Consider the following 20675-nt stretch of genomic DNA (forward strand, 5'->3'; position numbering starts at 1 on the left):
CATCATCAGGACGACTTCACATCATCAACAACATTCACAGAAAGTGTCCCATTTGGACTGTCGTAAGTTTGAGAAGTGAAGTGCGCTTAACTCCAACCGCAGAGTGGAGCAGTGTTTCCTCTTTATGTTGAGTCACTGAGTGAGTGAGTGAGAGAGGGAGAGAGAGAGAAAGAGGTTGGTCTGGTCTGTCACTTAACTAACAAAACAGCAGCATATCTGCGGGCATAAACAAATGCACGCAGGTTGTCTGTCCCTCCACCTGCCGCGGGAGACACTTTAATGGTCGCAGTCGGTTAAATTAACCGGATTACTGAGACTGACACGAACCCCGCTCTGCTTCATTTTAACGCGGACCTCCGACGATATCTATGTATAATTTAGACTGAAATAAGCAAAAATGACGGAGCTGCGACGGCGAGGAGGAGGAGGAGACCCTGACAGCACGGAAAACATCAGTGACAAGGTAATTTATGGAGCACACGTTCATTCAGGAGGCTTTATTTCTCTCAGTCGATTGCCAATGACCTTCTAGCTAATCAGCTAACGAACAACCAGTCAGACCGCTTCAACTTGACCAGATATTACACAAAAACAACTCGCTTAAGGTAATATTAGGATTATATGGGGTGACATTTGTGTTATGGTACTGTCCCTTTAATTTATTTTGTCTTTAAACTGTCGGTTGCCTCATATGAAGTTGCTGAGCCAAACACGCTGCAAAGCCAGAGAGTCAGTGACTGTGTCGCAAAACCTAGTGAGCTGCCTACCTAGAGAGCATTTTTGGCCATCATAGTCGCGTCTGGAACGTTCTGAGCATTTTGACCATCAAATAGGTACGTTTGTCATGCCCAAGGCAGCTCATTAGGGTTTGAGACACGGTTATCTGTCAGAGTCAGCTGGTGTGTCATACAGAGCTGTTTAATGTAATTTAAATTCGAGTTCAGAAACCATTTATTTAAAGAAGTAGTCCACACAAAAATAAAAATTGACGATTATCACCCTTATGTTGTTACAAACAAGCATGGAACACAAACGGAGAAGTTGGCAGAATCTCAGTCTCCACTCATTTTCATTGCTTCTTTCTTTAAATTGAAAGTGAATGGTGACTATCATCATCCTTTTTTTGTGAAAGAAATCGTGCAGATTTGAAAGGAGGTGAGGGCGAGTTAATGAGGACAGTTTTCATTTTTGGGGTGAATTGTTCTTCTAAGGTCAGCCAAGATCTTTGTTGCTGTTGTTGTTTTGTTTGAGCATCACTTTTCTGTATTCCGTTGTATATCAGAGAAACTGTAGTGTAAAAACATTTTATTACTGCAACCGTTTCAAATGACCAACATTAATTTATTGTGAAACATATTGGATGCCTTTGAATGTGTAACAGTAACAGGAATAAAGCTCCAGAGTGTTTTTGCAGGATAGTAAACTCATTATGCACTCTTGAGCTGAAAAATCAATTTAGTTTTAGAGGTACATATATTTAGTATACTGGGAAATATTTATTTAAGAGCTGAAAGATCAGTTTTGAGGCATGTGCTTTAGTTCAAATTGTATCTAACACAATCTATTTACAAAGTATGTTTGCTTATGGAGTATGCTCTTTGTGTATATGGTGTATGTATCTGGTTGGCTAGAGCCGTTTCCTCTTCTCTAAAATGATGTAGTGATGATGATGGCTGAGCGTTGGGGTTGGGGTCACATGTGACAACAAATCACTTGGTCTGTTGGTCACAGTGTGGAAAAGTTGAGAAGGGAGTAAATGGATGATTTGAGCTCATGACTCATGACTCCCTAATTACAGTTACAAATTTTTTTAGTCACAGACAAGGCTTTTGAATGAGATCTTTGTGTGAAGGCTTCCTGTCATGTCTTTGTACTCTCGAACTGTCTCACGAAGACCATATACTGTTTTCCCTGGAAATGTTTCCTATAAATGGGGGTGGGAAAATTAAGGGACCTAATTGTGATTGTGATAGTGATAGTATAGGGCCAAGAGCATCAAGGGTCTTCTTCAACCCAAAACTTTACATAAGAAAACCAAATTTGATAAATATATATTTATACTTATTTATTTCAATAATAATAATAATAATAATAATAATAATAATAATAAATAAGCATATAAAATTATTTAAATTACGTCAATAACATTATTTACAAGTATACAGTTATTATTTTACTTTGACTGAAAACAAAAGTTTTATTTTCTTAAAATGTTGTGACCAAGACTCTGGAGACTTCAGCGTATTCAGTGTTGATTATGCAGAAAATATTTTGAGCTTTTGTTTATTCACAAATACTTCTTCAAGGGCAACTGGTTTATCCTTTTATATGGAAATAAATGCCACAGATTTAGTCAAAGAAACACAAAGGCTCTGAAAGAACATTGTGTTTTTGTCCTGGAGACCACTGACCTCATAAGACTAACGCCGATGTCGCACAGGCCGAGCTGTCTGTCCATCTAGAGCCCCTCAGCCAGTTCTGTCAAGGTCAGTCTCTTTCCATCACTCATAGTAACTAGCAGTATTTACAGCCCTTCACTTTCACTGAGAGCTGAATCTCATGGTTTGCAGTTAATATCTTGTTTTCTTTTCCCTTAACTAAGAGAAGCATCATTAGCCTGAGTCTCTCTGGGCTTTAGCATGGTGCTCTGCTCAATGTACCTCTTCAGAAGTGTTTGGAGTTCAGTGGACCATCATAACCTCAGTGCAGCACGTCCTCCAGCCTGGCCTCAGCTGTAGTTTGACTCTCTTCTCATGTCCTACTTCTGCAATTTACCACAGAAAGCTGGTTACTCAGCATCTATTATAAACGCACAATTCGGTTTAGGCCTGGTAGTGTACATTATTATTATTATTAAACATTATTATGATTTCTTAGACTGAAATATATTACAATTGTAATACAGCTGCACTGTTAAATACAAAACTAATATTTCATAATAAGTTATTTTACACTACAGCAGTAAAATTACAAAAATTATGTCTTAATTTCTTTACTTGCAACAGTTAAACCCTCAAGGAGAACTGCAGGTTTACAAACGCTTCGCATTACAGTTAGTTCTCATTAGTTTGCTGCATTTGCCGCTCTTGAGCCACTGAAAACACCAAATCTCAGCTGACTATACTTATTTAATTCAAATACGGTACACACTGCGGTGTTTGTCAACTTGATGTTGGAGAGAAGACAGAATGAGAGAGCACAGCTGGTACCAGTGTATAAATTAGGGCTGTGTGCCGGCAACAAAGTCATGTTACAATATGTATCATGATACGGGTCAGTACTGAACAAAAATTCTAAGCAGAATTTAGTATAACAGCTGTTTATTGAACACTGCATACAGGGTTTTTGCTAACTATAGGCAGAGTAGGCAGTTGCCTAAGACCTCTGCAGTATGCACAGTAATAGGGCAAATACAATAGAGAATACAATAGATACAAATTAAACAATGCTGAATAAAGTTTTTCATGTAAGTCTATGTAACAGTGTTGTATTCAGCTAATAGCCTACTACAAAAATTGATTAAAGTAATCAGATGTAAACAAAGACTATAGATATAGAAAGACTGTTCACTTCTATTAGTTATGAATGGGAGAAACTGCAACGCACAATATAGCAGAATAGGTCCCACCTTCAAAGTAAAAGAGCCAATCGCTGATTGATAAAGTCATTGTGTCACTGCAGCTTCTGTTAGAAGCTCCGGTTCCTATAGAAACCTGAGACTCGCGCTTAGGACTGCACATGCGCATTGGCTCGTCTAGCCTGACAATAAGCTTTTTTAACTCTATTTGAGCATAAGAAACAACATTTATGGGACAGTTCATGTCAGATTTTGTTGCTGATTTGAAATGTTTTTTAATTGTGAGTTCGCCAAGCAGTTTTTGAGGTTTCAGGATTCCTCCATTCAAATAGATAGGACTTGGTCTTGGATGCCTGAAATAGCTGCCCCGAGGCGTTGCAAATATGGCCGCCAAGTGAACAGACTTTCCTCGAAAGGGACTTTGATGTAAATCCTCGCCAAGACGGCCATTTTGACATGTTTTTGTGTGTAATTGACCGTTTAGGTGTGCACCCATAGCTCTAAGTATACTTTGCTTGTTTATGTTTCGATACATTGTGCACAAAAAAGCCACCAGGGAAAAGCGCAAGATCTCTTTTGCAGCTTAATGCTCTTTTTGTTATTATTTTGCAGCAGACTTCACATTACAATAGTCACATTACAATTTTTGACTGATCTGGGGGACTTAAGTTTTATTTCCCAAACACTCCCCCATCTTCCATTGTTAGACCAAACAGGTAGTCTCACCCCAAACTCATGGCTTTGGCAGAGAGTATTTTGATTGGATAACACATGTGGGCCATAGTCATTTCTCAGGACACATCTTTCAGTTTAATCTGTCTGGTAATAGGGACATTTTATGTGTTGTATTCTTCAAACCTTATGCTGGTGAGCGACTGCTGGTATTTTTAGCAGTGTTTTTCTCCCATAATGCAACAGTGGACTAATTAGCACAGAATACAGTGCGCGATGCTGCTTTAGGAATTCTGCTGCATCCACTCGCCTTCATCCGCTTTTGACATCAGCAGTGAGTGAGCGTGTCCATTTTGGTATTTGCTGCAACAGTATGAATTCCTGATCAGACCGTTTTTTGCCACTGCTGTAAAGTATTTAAAGGGACAGTGAAAACTGGGCCAAGCTGTCAGTCATCCCTGGGAAAAAGTCTGCAGAAGATATCGTCCTTTACTGACACTTTATTTTCACCCTTGAAGCACTTCAGAGAGGATTTAATAGCCTGCTGAAGTGATGATTTGGCAGGTTATTTGGCATTTCCTCTGTTCATTGGTTATATGATCTGTCTGTTCAGCACGTTCTGTTACAGATACCGGCTCTGCATGTAGAAACTGAATATTTGTGTTTTGGTGTGTGCAAGGCCTTCTGGGGCGGAGCTGGACTGGGGCTTTTCCCTCGTTCTCTCTCGGGGATTAGTGTAGTCTCATTTATGGAGTAGCTAATCAGCAGGCTAGTCTTCTTATCCCCTCACTTTCAGGACTCTTGTAGGTAGGAGGATACATGTGCGGAGCACACAGCTCTCAAGGACACATACACAGCCATTTCTCCCTCCCTCTGGATTTTCTTCACTTGGATGAAATAAAAGAGTTCATTGCTGTGTAGAGACATACTCTAAAGTTCACAATGCAAAGCTGTCCCCAAGGCCATGCCAGACCTTTACTGAAACAAAAAAAACAAAAAACAAAAACAACAGGCAATTGAGAATTTGTTGCTGGCGTACAACAAGAGCGAATGTAATATTATTATTATTATTATTATTATTATTATTATTATTACTATTATTAATGTATTTTGAATATAATAATATTTTGAAAAGTTAAAATAATAAAATTACATTAATAATAGTAATACTTAATAATGAAATTAATAATAATAATTATTATTATTATTATAAAACCATATTGTGTTTTTAAAATTTAGTCTAATGTAGTTATTGTGTCAAACAACAGAAATAAAAGAATAACTAAAATTGGACACTTGAACAAAAATAATCTATAATCTGTATTGGTAACAAAATCTGTAATTTACAGTGATTTGATGCAGCAATACACTTTGACTAACATTATAAGTATACTTTAGGGAGCAAAATAAAACACTGACAATGTAAAATAGCCTATTTGAAAGTACTCTGGATGATTGGTTTTAAGAGCTGTAGGTATAGTGTCCTATTGACCTGTTGAGTGCCATTTAAAGGGTTAGTTCACCCAAAAATTAAATTCTGTCATTAATTACTTACCCTTGTGTCGTTCCAAGACCTTCGTTCATCTTCTGAACACAAATGAAGAATTTTTTTTTGATGAAATCTGAGAGCTTTCTGTCCCTTGATAGATGCAACGCAACTACCACTTTCAAGGTCCAGAAAGGTAGGAAAGATATCATTATAGTACTTCATGTGACTTCAGTGGTTTAACCTCAATTTTATGAAGCAACGCAAGTGCTTTGATCATGCAAAAAAACATAATTTACCACTTTATTTATGAAAATATTGATCTGCAACTGCAACACATGTGTGTTCAGGCTTGCTTCAACACAACGACGCATGTGCTTTGTGTTCATGCGAAAGCTGACGTTGCGTGAACACACTTTGGATGATATTATTTTGTACATAAAGTGGTTATGTTTTTTTTGCGCAAACAAAGCACTCGCGTCACTTCATAAAATTGAGGTCTTTCCTACCTTTCTGGACAATGAAAGTGGTAGTTGCGTTGGATCTCTGTAGAAGGACAGAAACCTCGGATTTCATTAAAAATATCTTAATTTGTGTTCTGAAGACGAACAAAGGTCTTACGGATGTGGAACAACACAAGGTGAGTAATTAATGACTGAATTTTCATTTTTGGGTGAACTAACCCTTTAAATAGTGAAAATATCAGTGCACATTCATAAACACTGATTCTTTTTCTTGAATGGACTGCAGTATGCTACTAGGCTGCCATTTAGTGTAACCCTCAGGATAATAATAGGTCCACTCATCTGGAGCATTAGGAAACTCTCTCTTCTCATCTGTCTATTGTCCTGACAGTGTATAAATGGGATAATGTTTCAGATTGTTGCCTTCAGTTTTCTTTTTTAGAAATAACTGTTTAAATTTCAAATTGCACAAAATCAGTTTGACTACACTGATGTAGCTGATAGCTGGAATGAGTGTTGCTCAGGTCTGTAAATTTCCATGAATGCTTTCTGGGGGCTTGAGTGTGCCCTCATTAAAAAGTTAGCAGAGGGTTTCTTTTACCACCCTTAATCTGAGCCTTGTTTCAGACATGAGTGACCTCTCTGCTCAACGCAACTTCCTCCCAATTACCTGCTCAGCACAGTTTTTACAGTCTTGGTCCAACGAGTTTGGCTAATTTTGGAAATTATACTGTGTTCGTCTTGTTCTTACATGGCCAAATTTGGTTGTCAGTAAGGGATTTGACAGAAATGCCACACAAAAGCTATGAATAACAGAGCCAACATAGACTCACAGGAGTTTGACTGGCATAAAGTCTGGAGCACATTGTAGCTTATTCAGGCCATAAACCACCTACATAGACCGGACAACAGTGTGTCTTTTATGTGACCTTTAGTGTTAGTTTCTGTAATTCATATTTATACATTTCACAGACACTTCTACCCAAAGCCTGTCCTTACATTGTGTTTAAAGTGTACAGTTCATGCGGTTCCTCTACTATTTGAATTACAGAAACACTTGTTGATGTTAAGATATATAATATGTGAAAACATTGTGGTCAGAATTTGTCATTTCAAAAATAAGTAGTAGCATATAGATGTGTGCCTGTGAAATAACCTTTATGTTAGAAGAGTAACATACCAGTAATGTTATTTTTTAGAGAGTTTGTGTAGGCCGTAGAGGAACATTATGGCTATGCAGTATTATATATATATATATATATATATTAACCTTTAAGGGTGTAACTTGTTTTCTATGGCCCTTTTTACATTTAGGTGCTGTAAACAAGCTGCTGAGTCTTTTTCTTTTTCTTTATTTATATTTTGTTTTCTAGTCTGAAAGGCGGATCAGCTACTTTGTAAACCACTCAGTGATCGCAGTGGTAGACTGTCGGCACAGCATTTAAATCCAGATTACAGATTTATTGCAGATTATGGGACAATTAAACATCAGGCTTGCTGGGATGAGGCCTGCTGATGCTGCAACCACATGTAGAGGCATACAAAGTTGCAATGATCGAACCTTGTTAGGCAGCAACATTCCCCTGTGATGATGTTATCCGTGAACATTAGGGCTGGGCATTGAGACAGATTTGACAAATAGATTTGATTCCTATTCACAAGCTCTTGATTTGATTTCAATTTGATCAGTATTGATTCATTTTGGATATATATCAGATACACATGTAAAATACAAAAGGAAAAAATCTTTCTCAACTGATGCTGTAAATAAAAGGAACCCTGTCAGTTGATATTACTATAAGATTAAAGGTTAAAATTAACAAATTAATAAATCTTGTAATAATCAACACTAAATTACAAACATTTAAATTGCACATAGTGTAGTTTTTATATTAACCTTTTAATGATATAATTATGTTGTTGAAATATAAACATTTGATAAATGCTGTGATAAAATTGACAGAATTTGAAAGCAGAGACTGTTTCATATCAAGAAGCAGTATGTAATATTAACTTATCCTATTTGTTCATAAAATTAAAAAGTAATCAGGTCAGGTCAGATCAAATCATAAAACAAAATGGCTAGAACTATTTTATATTTAAAAATCTGTAAATTTATATGTAAAAAGTCACTGAGTGACTGATTTGAAAAGTTAGTAATAAAATGTACAACAAAGTAACACATTACATAGAAAAAGTGTCCGGTCTTTTATTTTACATTTACACTCCAAGACTTAATGCACAGATTATTTGACGTACAGTATCAGATTGTTCTGTCAAGCGGATTTAATCACACATTTAAATACGGTGTTAATCCAGAAACTTTGCAATGTATAGTTAGCAGCATGAAAATTCATATTATATACAGAAAGCTATGGAATTATGTTTGTGTCTTTTTTTTTTTTTTTTATTCAATCAAACGTGTTTGAGAGCAAAAATAATTATATTGTAATTAAAAAAATAAAAGATTGCAAATAAAAAGTCTTCTTAAAGCTGTTTTAATCGCAAAAATAAAGTAATTGATAACAAAACTCTTTGCAGTGCGAATAAATGTTTGTTTATCTTTGTACAGTTTTCATTACACACGCACAAATTTGCACTCTGTTCTGCTGTCATTGTTAGTGACTCTAAAACCTTTGCTTGCGAGTTGAAACGTTTTGAATTCAAGTGAAGCTGCATTTTTGTGGCCGGTATCTAAGCACCACCATGAAAGACCTGTTTCTATCAGTCACACTCGCTTGGCACAATAATTTGGCCACACCCACTACGCGGTCCGGCCGTGAGTCAGCTCTGACAGAGAGAGTGGGTTGTATCATGGAGAGCAACACATGATTTTCTAATGCCATAAACCATTATAAGAACACTCTAAAGTGCATACAGCTAGATAACCAGTTAACTTTAAAAGATCTCTAGTGGCACAGGTTATTGTTGTTGTTTACCTTTAGGGCAGTAGCTTTGATATTTGACCACTGTTTATGATAAAAATGGTTAACCTTGACAGTAATTTTTAATTTCTGCCAGGAATACACATCAAACATGCAAAAGCATACCAGTAGTTATGGTATTTCAAATGTAATAACGAGACATCCATATTCAACCGCGTCTGCTCCATTTTATTTGTGATCGTACTAAACAACGTACATTAGGGCTTTGGTCCTAATTAAATCCATTAGAGTGTGCAGATTTCTGAAAGTTTTATAGCTTATTTTGCATCTGTTACCAGGTGCAATTATGTATAACAGGATGAATTTTGGCAAAATGAATCAACATAAAGCCATAACAAAAAAGTTTTGTTTTCTAGTAAGACATCTGATAATGTGGGTAAATGTATATTAGGATCAAAGGCACATGGCCAAGAAAGCCTGTTCCAAAAGGGCAGAAAGTGCAATAAACCAGCTGATATACTATCACCTGTGTAGAGTTTAAGAGATCATAAAAATACAGTGAAATAATCAAATTTTGGATGTTGTTAGGCCATTATAGTGTGTGTCATCAGCCACGGTCATATTTAATATGGCTGATAATATAAATAATATAATGTTAATGCAAATAATGATCAAAATTTATATTTCATTAGGGCATTAAAGGGTTAGTTTACCCAAAAATGAGAATTCTGTCATTAATTACTCACCTTCATGTTGCTCCAAACCCATTCATCTTCAGAACACAAATTAAGATATTTTTGGTGAAATCTGTGAGCTTTCTGGCCTCCGTTGCAACACAACGACCACTTTCAAGGCCCAGAAAGGCAGAAGACACATCGTTAAAATAGTCCATGTGACTACAGTGGTTCAACCTTAATGTTATGAAGCGACGAGAATACTTTTTGTGCGCAATAAACAAACAAAAATAACAACTTTATTCAGCAGTTTCTTCTCTTCCATTTCAGTCTCCTACGCAGTTGACGTAGTAAACACAGTGCAGTGCTTCCGGGTTCTAAGTCAGAACGCCGGCTCAGTATTGGCCGACGCTGTTTACATTAGCACTACAACGCGTGTGTGTGATGCTGACACAGGAGCTGGCCAATACTGAGCTGGTGTTCGGACGTAGAACACGGAACAAAATGATTCATCAAAATGAAGATTGATTAAAATCAAAAAATTGATATTGCTAACCCAGCCCTTGTGATCATGATGATTTATTCATCACTTCATAACCACAATCTGTTTGTTCAACTTTTCAAAGTTCCTCTTTTAGTACTTTCCCCACCACTTGATCCATTAGCTTCCTCTGCTACTGTTACCAGCCATATTTTATTCTGTTCTTTAGCTCGTAGTTGTGGTGTGTTAGCCAAGACAACAGTGAAATATGAGAAAGCAGCCTCTCTTCACCTTCCGAAGAGCAGACGGGTATCTTCAGTCTAATGTACTGCACCTACTCAGGTGCCATGTCCTCAAGCCCGATTGATTTTCCTCAGAGGCATTTGTGTAGCATTTGCATAAATGATGCTGGCTAATATCCCGTCTTCCATCGCTCTTCATTACTTTGACTGGTAAATCTGTGATTTCCATGAAGAGCTGCGTTTCATTGTGATTGCAAAAGACTACTGGTTTATGACATTGTGACTTGTGTGTTTTGTTTTTGTTTCGTCTAAGTGTCTGGCTGGTCTCTCACCTAGTGAGTGTTAGCGATGTGCAACACTACATATTTTCAATACCACAGGTGGGTTACCTGAACAATCAGTCGACTAATCAGTCTTTTGCTGTTTTCGGACATGTTTCTTAGTGGCAGTTTACGCGAGACTAGGGCTTCAACTAATGATTTTGAAACTATTAATAAACAAATATAGTGAAAGTATCTATGTAGGCTATGTTATACATTATTTGCAAAAAATGGTTAAAATATTTTAAACCAAAATACAACTGATAGCTTACCATTTTAGAGCAAAAGTTAAAATGACTAAATTAAAATTGATAATAAACAAACTTGTACAAGGTATGAGGAACACACACATTCACTCATTTGAACACAGAAATTATATTATGATACTCCAACAATAGTGTAACTGCTCGAATAAAAATATGATTACTTGTTACATATATAACTTTAAACCTACATTTAATCTCTAACATGAAATATTTTCAGCAAAATGTATATTTTAGTCAGAATTTGATCCGCAAATTGGAAAACATTTCTTACATTTACAGATAAGGATATAACCATAATTTGTAAGTTATGCACTGAGGAAAACATGCCCCAAAAGCATTAAACAGCAGATGCATCTGTCAAAGCACGCCAGGGTAAGCCTCGGTAAAACGTTTGAACCGTGAAGAATGAAGAAATATATAGCATTCTCATGTTTCAGACATCTTGGGTCGTGTACATTTCCTACAGCAGATCACTCTGTGTTTCGTTATTTTTTTCCATAAGCATTATGTCCATACAAATGTGTTATTCACTACTGTAAAGCGACGTGACTGTATGATCGATGAAAATTTGTTGTAGATTATTTTTTTTTATTATTTATTTATGATCGATTTAATCGTTTAGTTGTTGCAGCCCTTCGGCAGACATACAGAGAGACGTGTTTTTAAATGATTCTGAAGAAAGACATAAGAGGCAATCAAAGACTATTTAATACTCAAGACCGTTTACCCATATTGCTACGAATGGGAGAAACTGCAACATGCAATAAAGTGCTGGAGGGATGATCTATTTTTGTAGGATACCTGAAAGAATTTAGCACTTAGACTTCCATCGTCTTAAAGGTATAGTTCACCCAAAAATGAAAATTCTGTCATCATTTACTCCCCCTCAAGTTGTTCCAAACCTGTATAAATTTCTTTGTTCTGCTGAATGGTGCCACTTTGGGGCACCACTGACTTCCATAGTAGGAAAAAAAAATACTATGGAAGTCAATGGTGCCCCAGAACTGTTCAGTTTCCCACATTCTTCAAAATATCTTCCTTTGTGTTCAACAGAACAAAGAAATGTATACCGGTTTGGAACAACCGGAGGGTGAGTAAATGATGACGGAATTTTCATTTTTGGGTGAACTATCCCTTTAAAGTCAATGGGTTTTTGGTTAAATGTTGTAATAAGGTCTATGGTTAAGTTGACACAAGCTCAGGCTATTGTCACGTTTTATTCTATTTCATAAAATACATTAGTAATACCCCCTTGTGATGTTTTTTTTTTAAGCTTTTACTTGAAAAAGCATTGCTAACGAGTGGTTAAATGGGCCTACGGAGGTTGTCAGGGACCTCAAACGTCATTACAGGGAAAATGGTTTTAAAATAAAGACTGAAAGAGTTTTTGGAAGCTTAGTGATGGTGACTTTGAGGTAATTTGACCGATTGTATTTACACTTCAAAATTATAATTTAGCAAAATATAATTATCTGCCTTGGAGTAAGTGCATGAATTATCTACTTTATGTTTTTTTTCTAACTGTGTGTGTGTTTGCACTCTGCAGGAGGCAGATGGAGACGACAGGCTTGCTTTTCCAGGTGAGGGGGAAGGAGAAATGGAGGGCGACTCCAAAGCGGAAACACCAGACATGCCACCTTCCACAGATAACACTCCACAGTGTCTCAACAAAGCCCTGGAGGGCTTGTCATCTAGGTACCCAATGACACTGAGCTCATGAACAACTCCCCAAACAGTCTATGTCTGCATTATGTACCTGTACGTACGTTTAGGCCCCAGTACAATGCACACAGGCAACTATGAGTCTCTGAGATCTCACAAACTAGTTGAACCTGTTTTCCCTGGGAAAATAGGAAACCAGTGCACTAATATTCTCTAAAAACAATCCTTTCAACACATGAGGGATTTTTCAGTAAAATCAGTACCTTGTAAAAATGTATCCAGTTAATCTTTGACAGCAGACACGTAACCTTACAACACATCGTATTGTTCAGTTATTCACTTTGATTCTGATCAATAAGACAGACTCAAGTGATATTTGATATGCAGATGAGGTTAGGGGGTAGGTCAGGGGGGTAAGATGCTCCTAATCCTCATCAGTTCTGCTGCTCTGTTGGTGGGATTTGCTGCAGTCTCTTTAAAAGACCGCAGAGGCGCTGGTCCAACACAGGGCGACATGCCTGAATGCCGGCGCCTGGCTGCACTTTGTGATGATGCTGCACTTTTTCCCCTCTCCCTCCCCTTTCTCTTCCTCTCCATTGATAAATCTCCTCTCATTCTTTTCAACGGCATGCGTGAGTTGTGGCACCTGCAAACAGTTTATTACACTCTGGGCCAGAAAACGAAGAATTCACATCTCTCATGGAGCCTCATTTATTACATTTATGGCGCCATCAGCATAAATCGATCCCATTCGTTTTGTTCTTAGAAATCTCAGAACATCAAAAATACACCTTGAATGATCAACAGTGGAAGCTTAAATAAAACTGAAATCATTGTTTTGTTATACAATACATCATTCTGTTCGTGCCATTTCATTCAGTTTAACACACCTACATTTCAACAGTGGGGAAAACCACTGGGTCATCAGTTTAACATTTTACACAGCTTAAAGGGATAGTTCACCCAAAAATGAAAATTCTGTCGTCATTTACTCACCCTTAAGTTGTTCCAAATTTTGAGTTTCTTTCTTCTGTTCAACACAAAATAAGATATTTTGAAGAATGTTGGTAACCAGACAGTTGATGGTAGCCATTGACTTCCATAGTATTTTTTTCCTACAATGGAAATCAATGGCTACCATCAACTGTCTGGTTACCAACACTCTTCAAAATTGTGTTCAAGAGAAGAAAGAAACTCATACAGGTTTGGAACAACTTTAGGGTGAGTAAATGATGACAGAATTATCCTTTTTGGGTGAACTATCCCTGGCTGGATTTTAGTGGCTTTTATTTGTACCTTTAAAAGTGGGGATTTGCCAGCACTTATAAATGTATTTTTATTATACAAATCGTCTCAAAGGGTGTCCTACAAAACTGTTGATTCTGTAGTTTTGATTCAACTGTTGATTCCTCATTCAAATTGATTTTTATGATTTATAAAAATGTATCTCGATCTCGGCAGGTGGAAGAACTGGTGGATAAGAGGCATATTGTCAATGACAATGATCACTGGCTTCTTCCTCATCATCTATTTGGGACCCATTATGCTTATATTTGTGGTAAGTATGAGTACAAACCATATGTGTACCACAATTAATATGACTAACACACTGACCACTGGCTAGCCAGCATTTGTAGTTCCTAGACCAAGCATTTACACAACATCCTAGCTGCCCTCCCAAAAACCCTTTTGGGCCACATGATGTCATCTAGCTCATTTATAACCTCACCTGAACTGACATAATGTATATATTTTCAATTAAAAGTCACTACAATGATTTTAAAAAGACATTTGACTCTTACAACATTTATTAACCTACATTTTTGCAATTCTTTTTTATAGGTTATGGGTGTTCAAATCAAGTGTTTTCATGAAATTATAACCATTGGCTACAGAGTTTATCGTTCCTATGATCTGCCGTGGTTCAGGACTCTTAGCTGGTAAGTAAAATGCAAATAAGGCACCGGTTAAAGCTTCTCTTTCACCCCCTAACTCTCACTATCTCTCTAACCTTTCTCCCTTCTCACTGATTTGTGTACTTTACATTCATGTACAAACACTCAACTAGAAACAAACACACCCACACTCTCACGTTTTACCAGTCACCTTTTGTCATAGATAAAGTAGTGATTAACTGGACTTGAGCAAAGTGCACTTCCATGTTGGAACCTAGCATAAAGTACACCCCACCTGCAGGCTTTGTCCAAACAAAACAAGACGACAGCCAAGCAGAAGAAAGTGCCATGTATTGTTAAAAGCCAACACGGTTCTGTCAAATATGTGTCTTGCACTCAAATCATCAGATCTTGACACAAATGCACCTTGTATTTCAGGTACTTCTTGATTTGTGTGAACTACTTCTTTTATGGAGAGACAGTGGCTGATTATTTCGGCGCACTCGTCCAAAGGGAGGAGCCTTTGCAGTTCCTTGTGCGTTATCATCGGTTTATTTCTTTTGCACTGTATTTGGCAGGTGAGTGTAACCGAGAGCTCGCATAAAACACTCCAAGGAAACTATCAGAGACTTTTATGACTCTAGGTCAAAAGACAATAGTCCACAATTAGCTTTTTTGTATAATTTATTATTTACTGAATGATATTCAAAGCATTGTTTTTATGAAATGACTTCATGAGAGCTTGATTCTTGGTCACATTTACAAATGCTTCAACATGTGAATATGCTGCAAGCTATTGAGCTGCAGCTATGCTATTGTTCAAAGGTTTGGGGTCAGTAATTATATATATATATATATAATTTTTTTTTTTTTTTTTTTTTAAATAAATGAATACTTTAATCCAGCAAGGATACATTCAATTGATCAAGTGACAATAAACACATTTATAATGTTACAAAAGATTTTTATTTTAAATAAATTAAAGTTCTTGTGAACTTTCTATTAATCCAGGAATCCTGAAAAAAAAAAAAAAAACTGATTCCACAAAAATATTTAGCAGCACAACTGTTTTCATCATTGATAATAATTAGAAATGTTACTTGAGCACCAAATTAGCATATTAAAATGATTTCTGAAGGATCTTTGCCATCACAGGAATGAATTACATTTTAAAATATATTAAAATACAAAATAGTAATTTTAAACAGTAATAATATTGCACAATACCACTGATTTTACAGTATTTTGATCCAATAAATGCAGCCTTGGAGAGAACAAAAATCTTACCGACGCCAAACTTTTGAAAGGTAGTGTACAGTATATTCACAATATAGCACATCCTTGAGCGCCACAACTATTTGAGTAAAAAGTTGACAAGTGAACATTAATTTCAGAATGTCTTAATATTTGGCTTGGTGCCCTTCTGTTTTAATGACAGCATCACTCTGCAGGAAAAAAAATCATGAGTTCGGACCAGCTTAGGGCTGCGACAAAGTCACTGCAGCAAAATTAGATGTAAATGTGTGTACATATTTAGTACCAAAGGCGCATGTACCTCTGCCTCTGTTATGGCCATAAATGCACAGCATGTTGGCAGCTGTTGCAGGTCTCCACCACTGCAGTCATTTTTTTTCACTAAACCTGGCATTCTCTCCAACACCTTTTAATGGTTGTCATCAAGATCACTGTATAGTAGTGAGAGCCTTGAGTATAATTATATAAACCACAGTATACAGTATAAGGTATAACTCAGTGTGTTTGTTCTAGTATTTTGTGAATATGAAAACAAAATATGTCATAATGTTGTGTACTGCTGTCATAACAGTGATACAGAATCTTTCCAAAACAAAATTAAACTTATAATCACTCTATACTGACGAAAAACTGTTAATGCTTCTCTGCTGTCTGTCAATTTCTCCTGTATTTTAGGAAATTAACTGCATGTTATTTGCTTTTTACAGGTTTCTGCATGTTTGTACTGAGCTTAGTGAAGAAGCATTACCGCCTGCAGTTTTATATGGTGTGTATCAGTCATTTCTGTGCCAGAACTAAACTGTCCATTCCATTCACAGTCATGTGCACATCATATGCTGGACAATTAGATACTCGGTAGTCCCATGTCATGTCATATTATCGCATTTAAAATTATATTTCTGTATAGTTAGTTAATATTCAGATATGTTGGGTGTTGTGAAAGTATTTCAAATTATGTTACAATTATTTGTTGCATGATATACATTTATAGTGTGTGCAAGGCAGCATTTATATTACTTTTATTATTATCCGGTGCTGAAATAGGGGGTTTCATGTCCTTTAACGTACAAAATTTATACAAATGTTTTATTTGTTTATTTATTTATTTGTATTAGGTGCCCATTTAAAAAAAAAAAAAAAAACTATATACACTATTGTTCAAAAGTTTAGGGTTGATACGTTTTTTTAAAAATTTATTTATTATTTTTTTTAAATGTTTTAAAAAGAAGTCTCTTACGCTCACCAAGGCTGCATTTATTTGATAAAAATACAATAAAATCAGTAATGTTGTGAAATATTGTTACAACTATTTTCTGTTTTTAATATATTTTCATGTTCTTTGTTCAAAAAACAACACCTATTTGAAATATAAATATTTTTTAACATTATAAATGTCTCTATAGTTAATATGATCAGTTCAATGTCTCTTTGCTGAATCTTTTTATTTTTTATTATTATTTTTGTTAAAAATGTAACTGCAGTGATGATGCAATTGCAATATTTGCATACTGAATTTGTCTTCTTTTTTCTTGCATTTATTTGCATAATTAAATATGATTGGTGTTTTTATTGCACTCTAAAGATGGTGTCTCGTAAAGCCAACTGAAAACAAAATGCACACTTAGCATCATGACAGACAACCCCCAAGTCTAAATTGAAGCCTACCTAAAACATTAACACATTAATTATGTCTACCTAAGCCTACCTAAAACATTAAAACATTAATTAGTCATCTGCTGCCTTGCTAGCACTGATACTTTCTTCAGGACATGCAAACATACTTCTGATGTAAGTTTCTGGCTATTTATTAACCACAAACTTGAGTGTTGGGCTGCTGGGTTGAGTCCAGCCACAGCAGTTCAGGAACTCTAATAATAGGCATAAACTGTGACTTGCTTCACTCAAACTACTGATGTCATCAAAATGTCATTTTCTTCGTGTGGTAACACCCATAACATCTTCCATTGCCACTAGAAACACTTGGAAGCAACAAAATACTTTTTGTTCCAGCCAAGTTTGCTTTAACAATTAGTAGTCAAGCACTTAGATCAATTGTTTCTACTTTAGTTTGTTTTATTTGATAGCCTTAGTCTTCTAAATTAACATTTGAAAATTAAAATTGTCTATCAACATTTTACTAAATCATGTTGTGATTGTGTTTGTTTTAATATGTGCTGCATTATACTGTATATCATCATTGTTTTGGTGAATAGACAACATTTCAACCGTTCACTCTGAGTTTGTGTGTGTGTGTCTGTATGTGGGTGGCCATTGTGTGTGTGTTTGTTTGTGCTTGGCATTTCAGTTTGCTTGGACCCATGTGACCTTGTTGATTGTGGTGACTCAGTCACATCTGGTTATTCAGAACCTGTTTGAGGGAATGATCTGGTAAGCCCACCTGACCTGACAGACCTGTCTGAGGTTTCACCTCATTCCTACTTCAGTTTCTCAAGCTGCATTCCTGTGTTTCCTGATGTTCCACATGATAACATATCTGGCCGCTCAAGGGAGAGCAGAAGTACTCATTTCTGTTCATAATTGTTCATGTTTTAGTTAACTTTATCAATAGTTCTCTAAAAAAAGTAAATTAAATAAATTTGAACCTTCTTCTCTCCCTTGTTTCTTTATACTTTGTTGTTCACTGCATAGTATCTTCTCTCCCACAGTAAGTGTTTGTAAAATGAAACTATAATTTGTTCTCTAGGTTTATTGTTCCCATCTCTATTGTGATCTGTAATGACATCATGGCCTACCTGTTTGGTTTCTTTTTTGGAAGAACGCCACTGATTAAGGTGAACCTGTGATATTTACATGGTAGATGTTTTTGTCCCTTAATTTTCTAAAATGACAAGTACAATTTCCATGATTTCAATATGAATAATCTTGTCTCAAACCTTTTTGCACTCTGTCAGCTCTCCCCAAAGAAGACCTGGGAAGGTTTCATTGGGGGATTCTTTGCAACAGTGGTCTTCAGTTTCTTTGTAAGTCACCATTAGACTTGTAAACAACACCAACAACTGTCATACCAACACATAACCCTCATGATATGACAACTAAAACCTTGATGTCTTCCCCTTTTTCCAGTTTGCATACCTGCTGTCCCAGTACCAGTACTTTGTTTGTCCAGTGGAATACAATAGCGAGACAAACCGCTTTGCAGTAGAGTGTGAGCCCTCAAATCTGTTCATGATGCAGGAATACACACTTCCTGTAGTGGTACAGAATGCAGTTAGATGGGTGAGTACTGGACAGGGCAAAACTTCATACTATAACTGTTAATAAAGCTCTGCTTAAAGGGATATTTCAGCCAAAAATGAAAATTGTCATTACTTACTCACCCTCAAAGTGGTTTCAAATCTGTATGGGTTTCTTTCTTCTGTTGAACACAAAAGAAGATATTTTAAAGAATCTGGGTAACCAGACAGTGTCTTCCATAGTAGGGGAAAAAAAAAAAAATACTGTGGAAGTCAATGGGTGCTGTCAACTGTCTGGTTACCAACATTCTTTAAAATACACACTATATTGCCAAAAGTAATCCGTAGGGTTTAATATGGAGTTGGCCCACCCTTTGCAGCTATAACAGCCTCAACTTTTCTGGGAAGGCTTTCCGCAAGGTTTAGGAGTGTGTTTATGGGAATTTTTGACCATTCTTCTAGAAGCGCATTTGTGAGGTCAGGCAGTGATGTTTGCGAGAAGGCCTGGCTCGCAGTCTCTGCTCTAATTCATCCCAAAGGTGTTCTATCAGGTTGAGGTCAGGACTCTGTGCAGGCCAGTCAAGTTCCTCCACACCAAACTCGCTCATCCATGTCTTTATGGACCTTCCTTTGTGCACTGGTGCGCAGTCATGTTGGAACAGGTAGGGGCCATCCCCAAACTGTTCCCACAAAGTTGGGAGCATGAAATTGCCTAAATTGTCTTGGTATGCCGAAGCATTAAGAGTTCCTTTCACTGGAACTAAGGGGCCAACCAACCCCTGAAAAACAACCCCACACCATAATCCCCCCTCCACCAAACTTTACACTTGGCACAATGCAGTCAGGCAAGTACCGTTCTCTTGGCAACTGGCAAACCCAGACTCATCCATCGGATTGCCAGACAGAGAGCGTGATTCGTCACTCCGGAGAACACATCTCCACTGCTCTAGAGTCCAGTGGCGCCGTGCTTTACACCACTGCATCCGACGCTTTGCATTGCACTTGATGTAAGGCTTGGATGCAGCTGCTCGGCCATGGAAACCCACTCCATGAAACTCTCTACGCACTGTTCTTGAGCTAATCTGAAGGCCACACGAAGTTTGGAGGTCTGTAGCTATTGACTCTGCAGAAAGTTGGCGACTTCTGTGCACTGTGCGCCTCAGCATGCGCTGACCCCGCACTGTGATTTTACGTGGCCTACCACTCTGTGGCTGAGTTGCTGTTGTTCCCAATTGCTTACACTTTGTAATGAAACCACTGACAGTTGACCGTGGAATATTTAGTAGTCAGAAAATTTCACAAATGGACTTATTGCACATCACGGTACCACGCTTGAATTCACTGAGCTCCTGAGAGCAACCCATTCTTTCACAAATGTTTGTAGAAGCAGTCTGTATGCCTAGGTGCTTGATTTTATACACCTGTGGCCATGGAAGTGATTGGAATGCCTGAATTCAATGATTTGGAGGGGTGTCCCAATACTTTTGGCAATACAGTGTATCTTCTTTTGTGTTCAACTGAAGAAAGAAACTCATATAGGTTTGGAACAACATGAGGGTGAGTAAATGATGACAAAATGTTCGTTTTTGGGTGAACTATCATA

At 36.9% G+C, this 20675-nt stretch overlaps 1 protein-coding gene across 1 annotated transcript in view; it reads left to right on the forward strand.

Moving 5' to 3' along the window:
* cds1 (CDP-diacylglycerol synthase (phosphatidate cytidylyltransferase) 1) overlaps positions 1-20675 on the forward strand; it is a 23706-nt gene continuing 3031 nt past the window's right edge. Inside the window, exons 1-10 of the mRNA XM_051894106.1 lie at positions 1-463; positions 12614-12762; positions 14191-14287; positions 14572-14669; positions 15063-15202; positions 16586-16644; positions 18184-18266; positions 18583-18670; positions 18791-18859; positions 18963-19115. Coding sequence (XP_051750066.1) covers positions 398-463; positions 12614-12762; positions 14191-14287; positions 14572-14669; positions 15063-15202; positions 16586-16644; positions 18184-18266; positions 18583-18670; positions 18791-18859; positions 18963-19115 — 1002 coding nt within the window. The 5' untranslated portion in view covers positions 1-397. The remainder of the gene's footprint in view (positions 464-12613; positions 12763-14190; positions 14288-14571; positions 14670-15062; positions 15203-16585; positions 16645-18183; positions 18267-18582; positions 18671-18790; positions 18860-18962; positions 19116-20675) is intronic.

Source organism: Ctenopharyngodon idella, chromosome 5, assembly GCF_019924925.1.
Source record: "Ctenopharyngodon idella isolate HZGC_01 chromosome 5, HZGC01, whole genome shotgun sequence".
In the NCBI taxonomy this organism is placed as follows: Eukaryota; Metazoa; Chordata; class Actinopteri; order Cypriniformes; family Xenocyprididae; genus Ctenopharyngodon; species Ctenopharyngodon idella.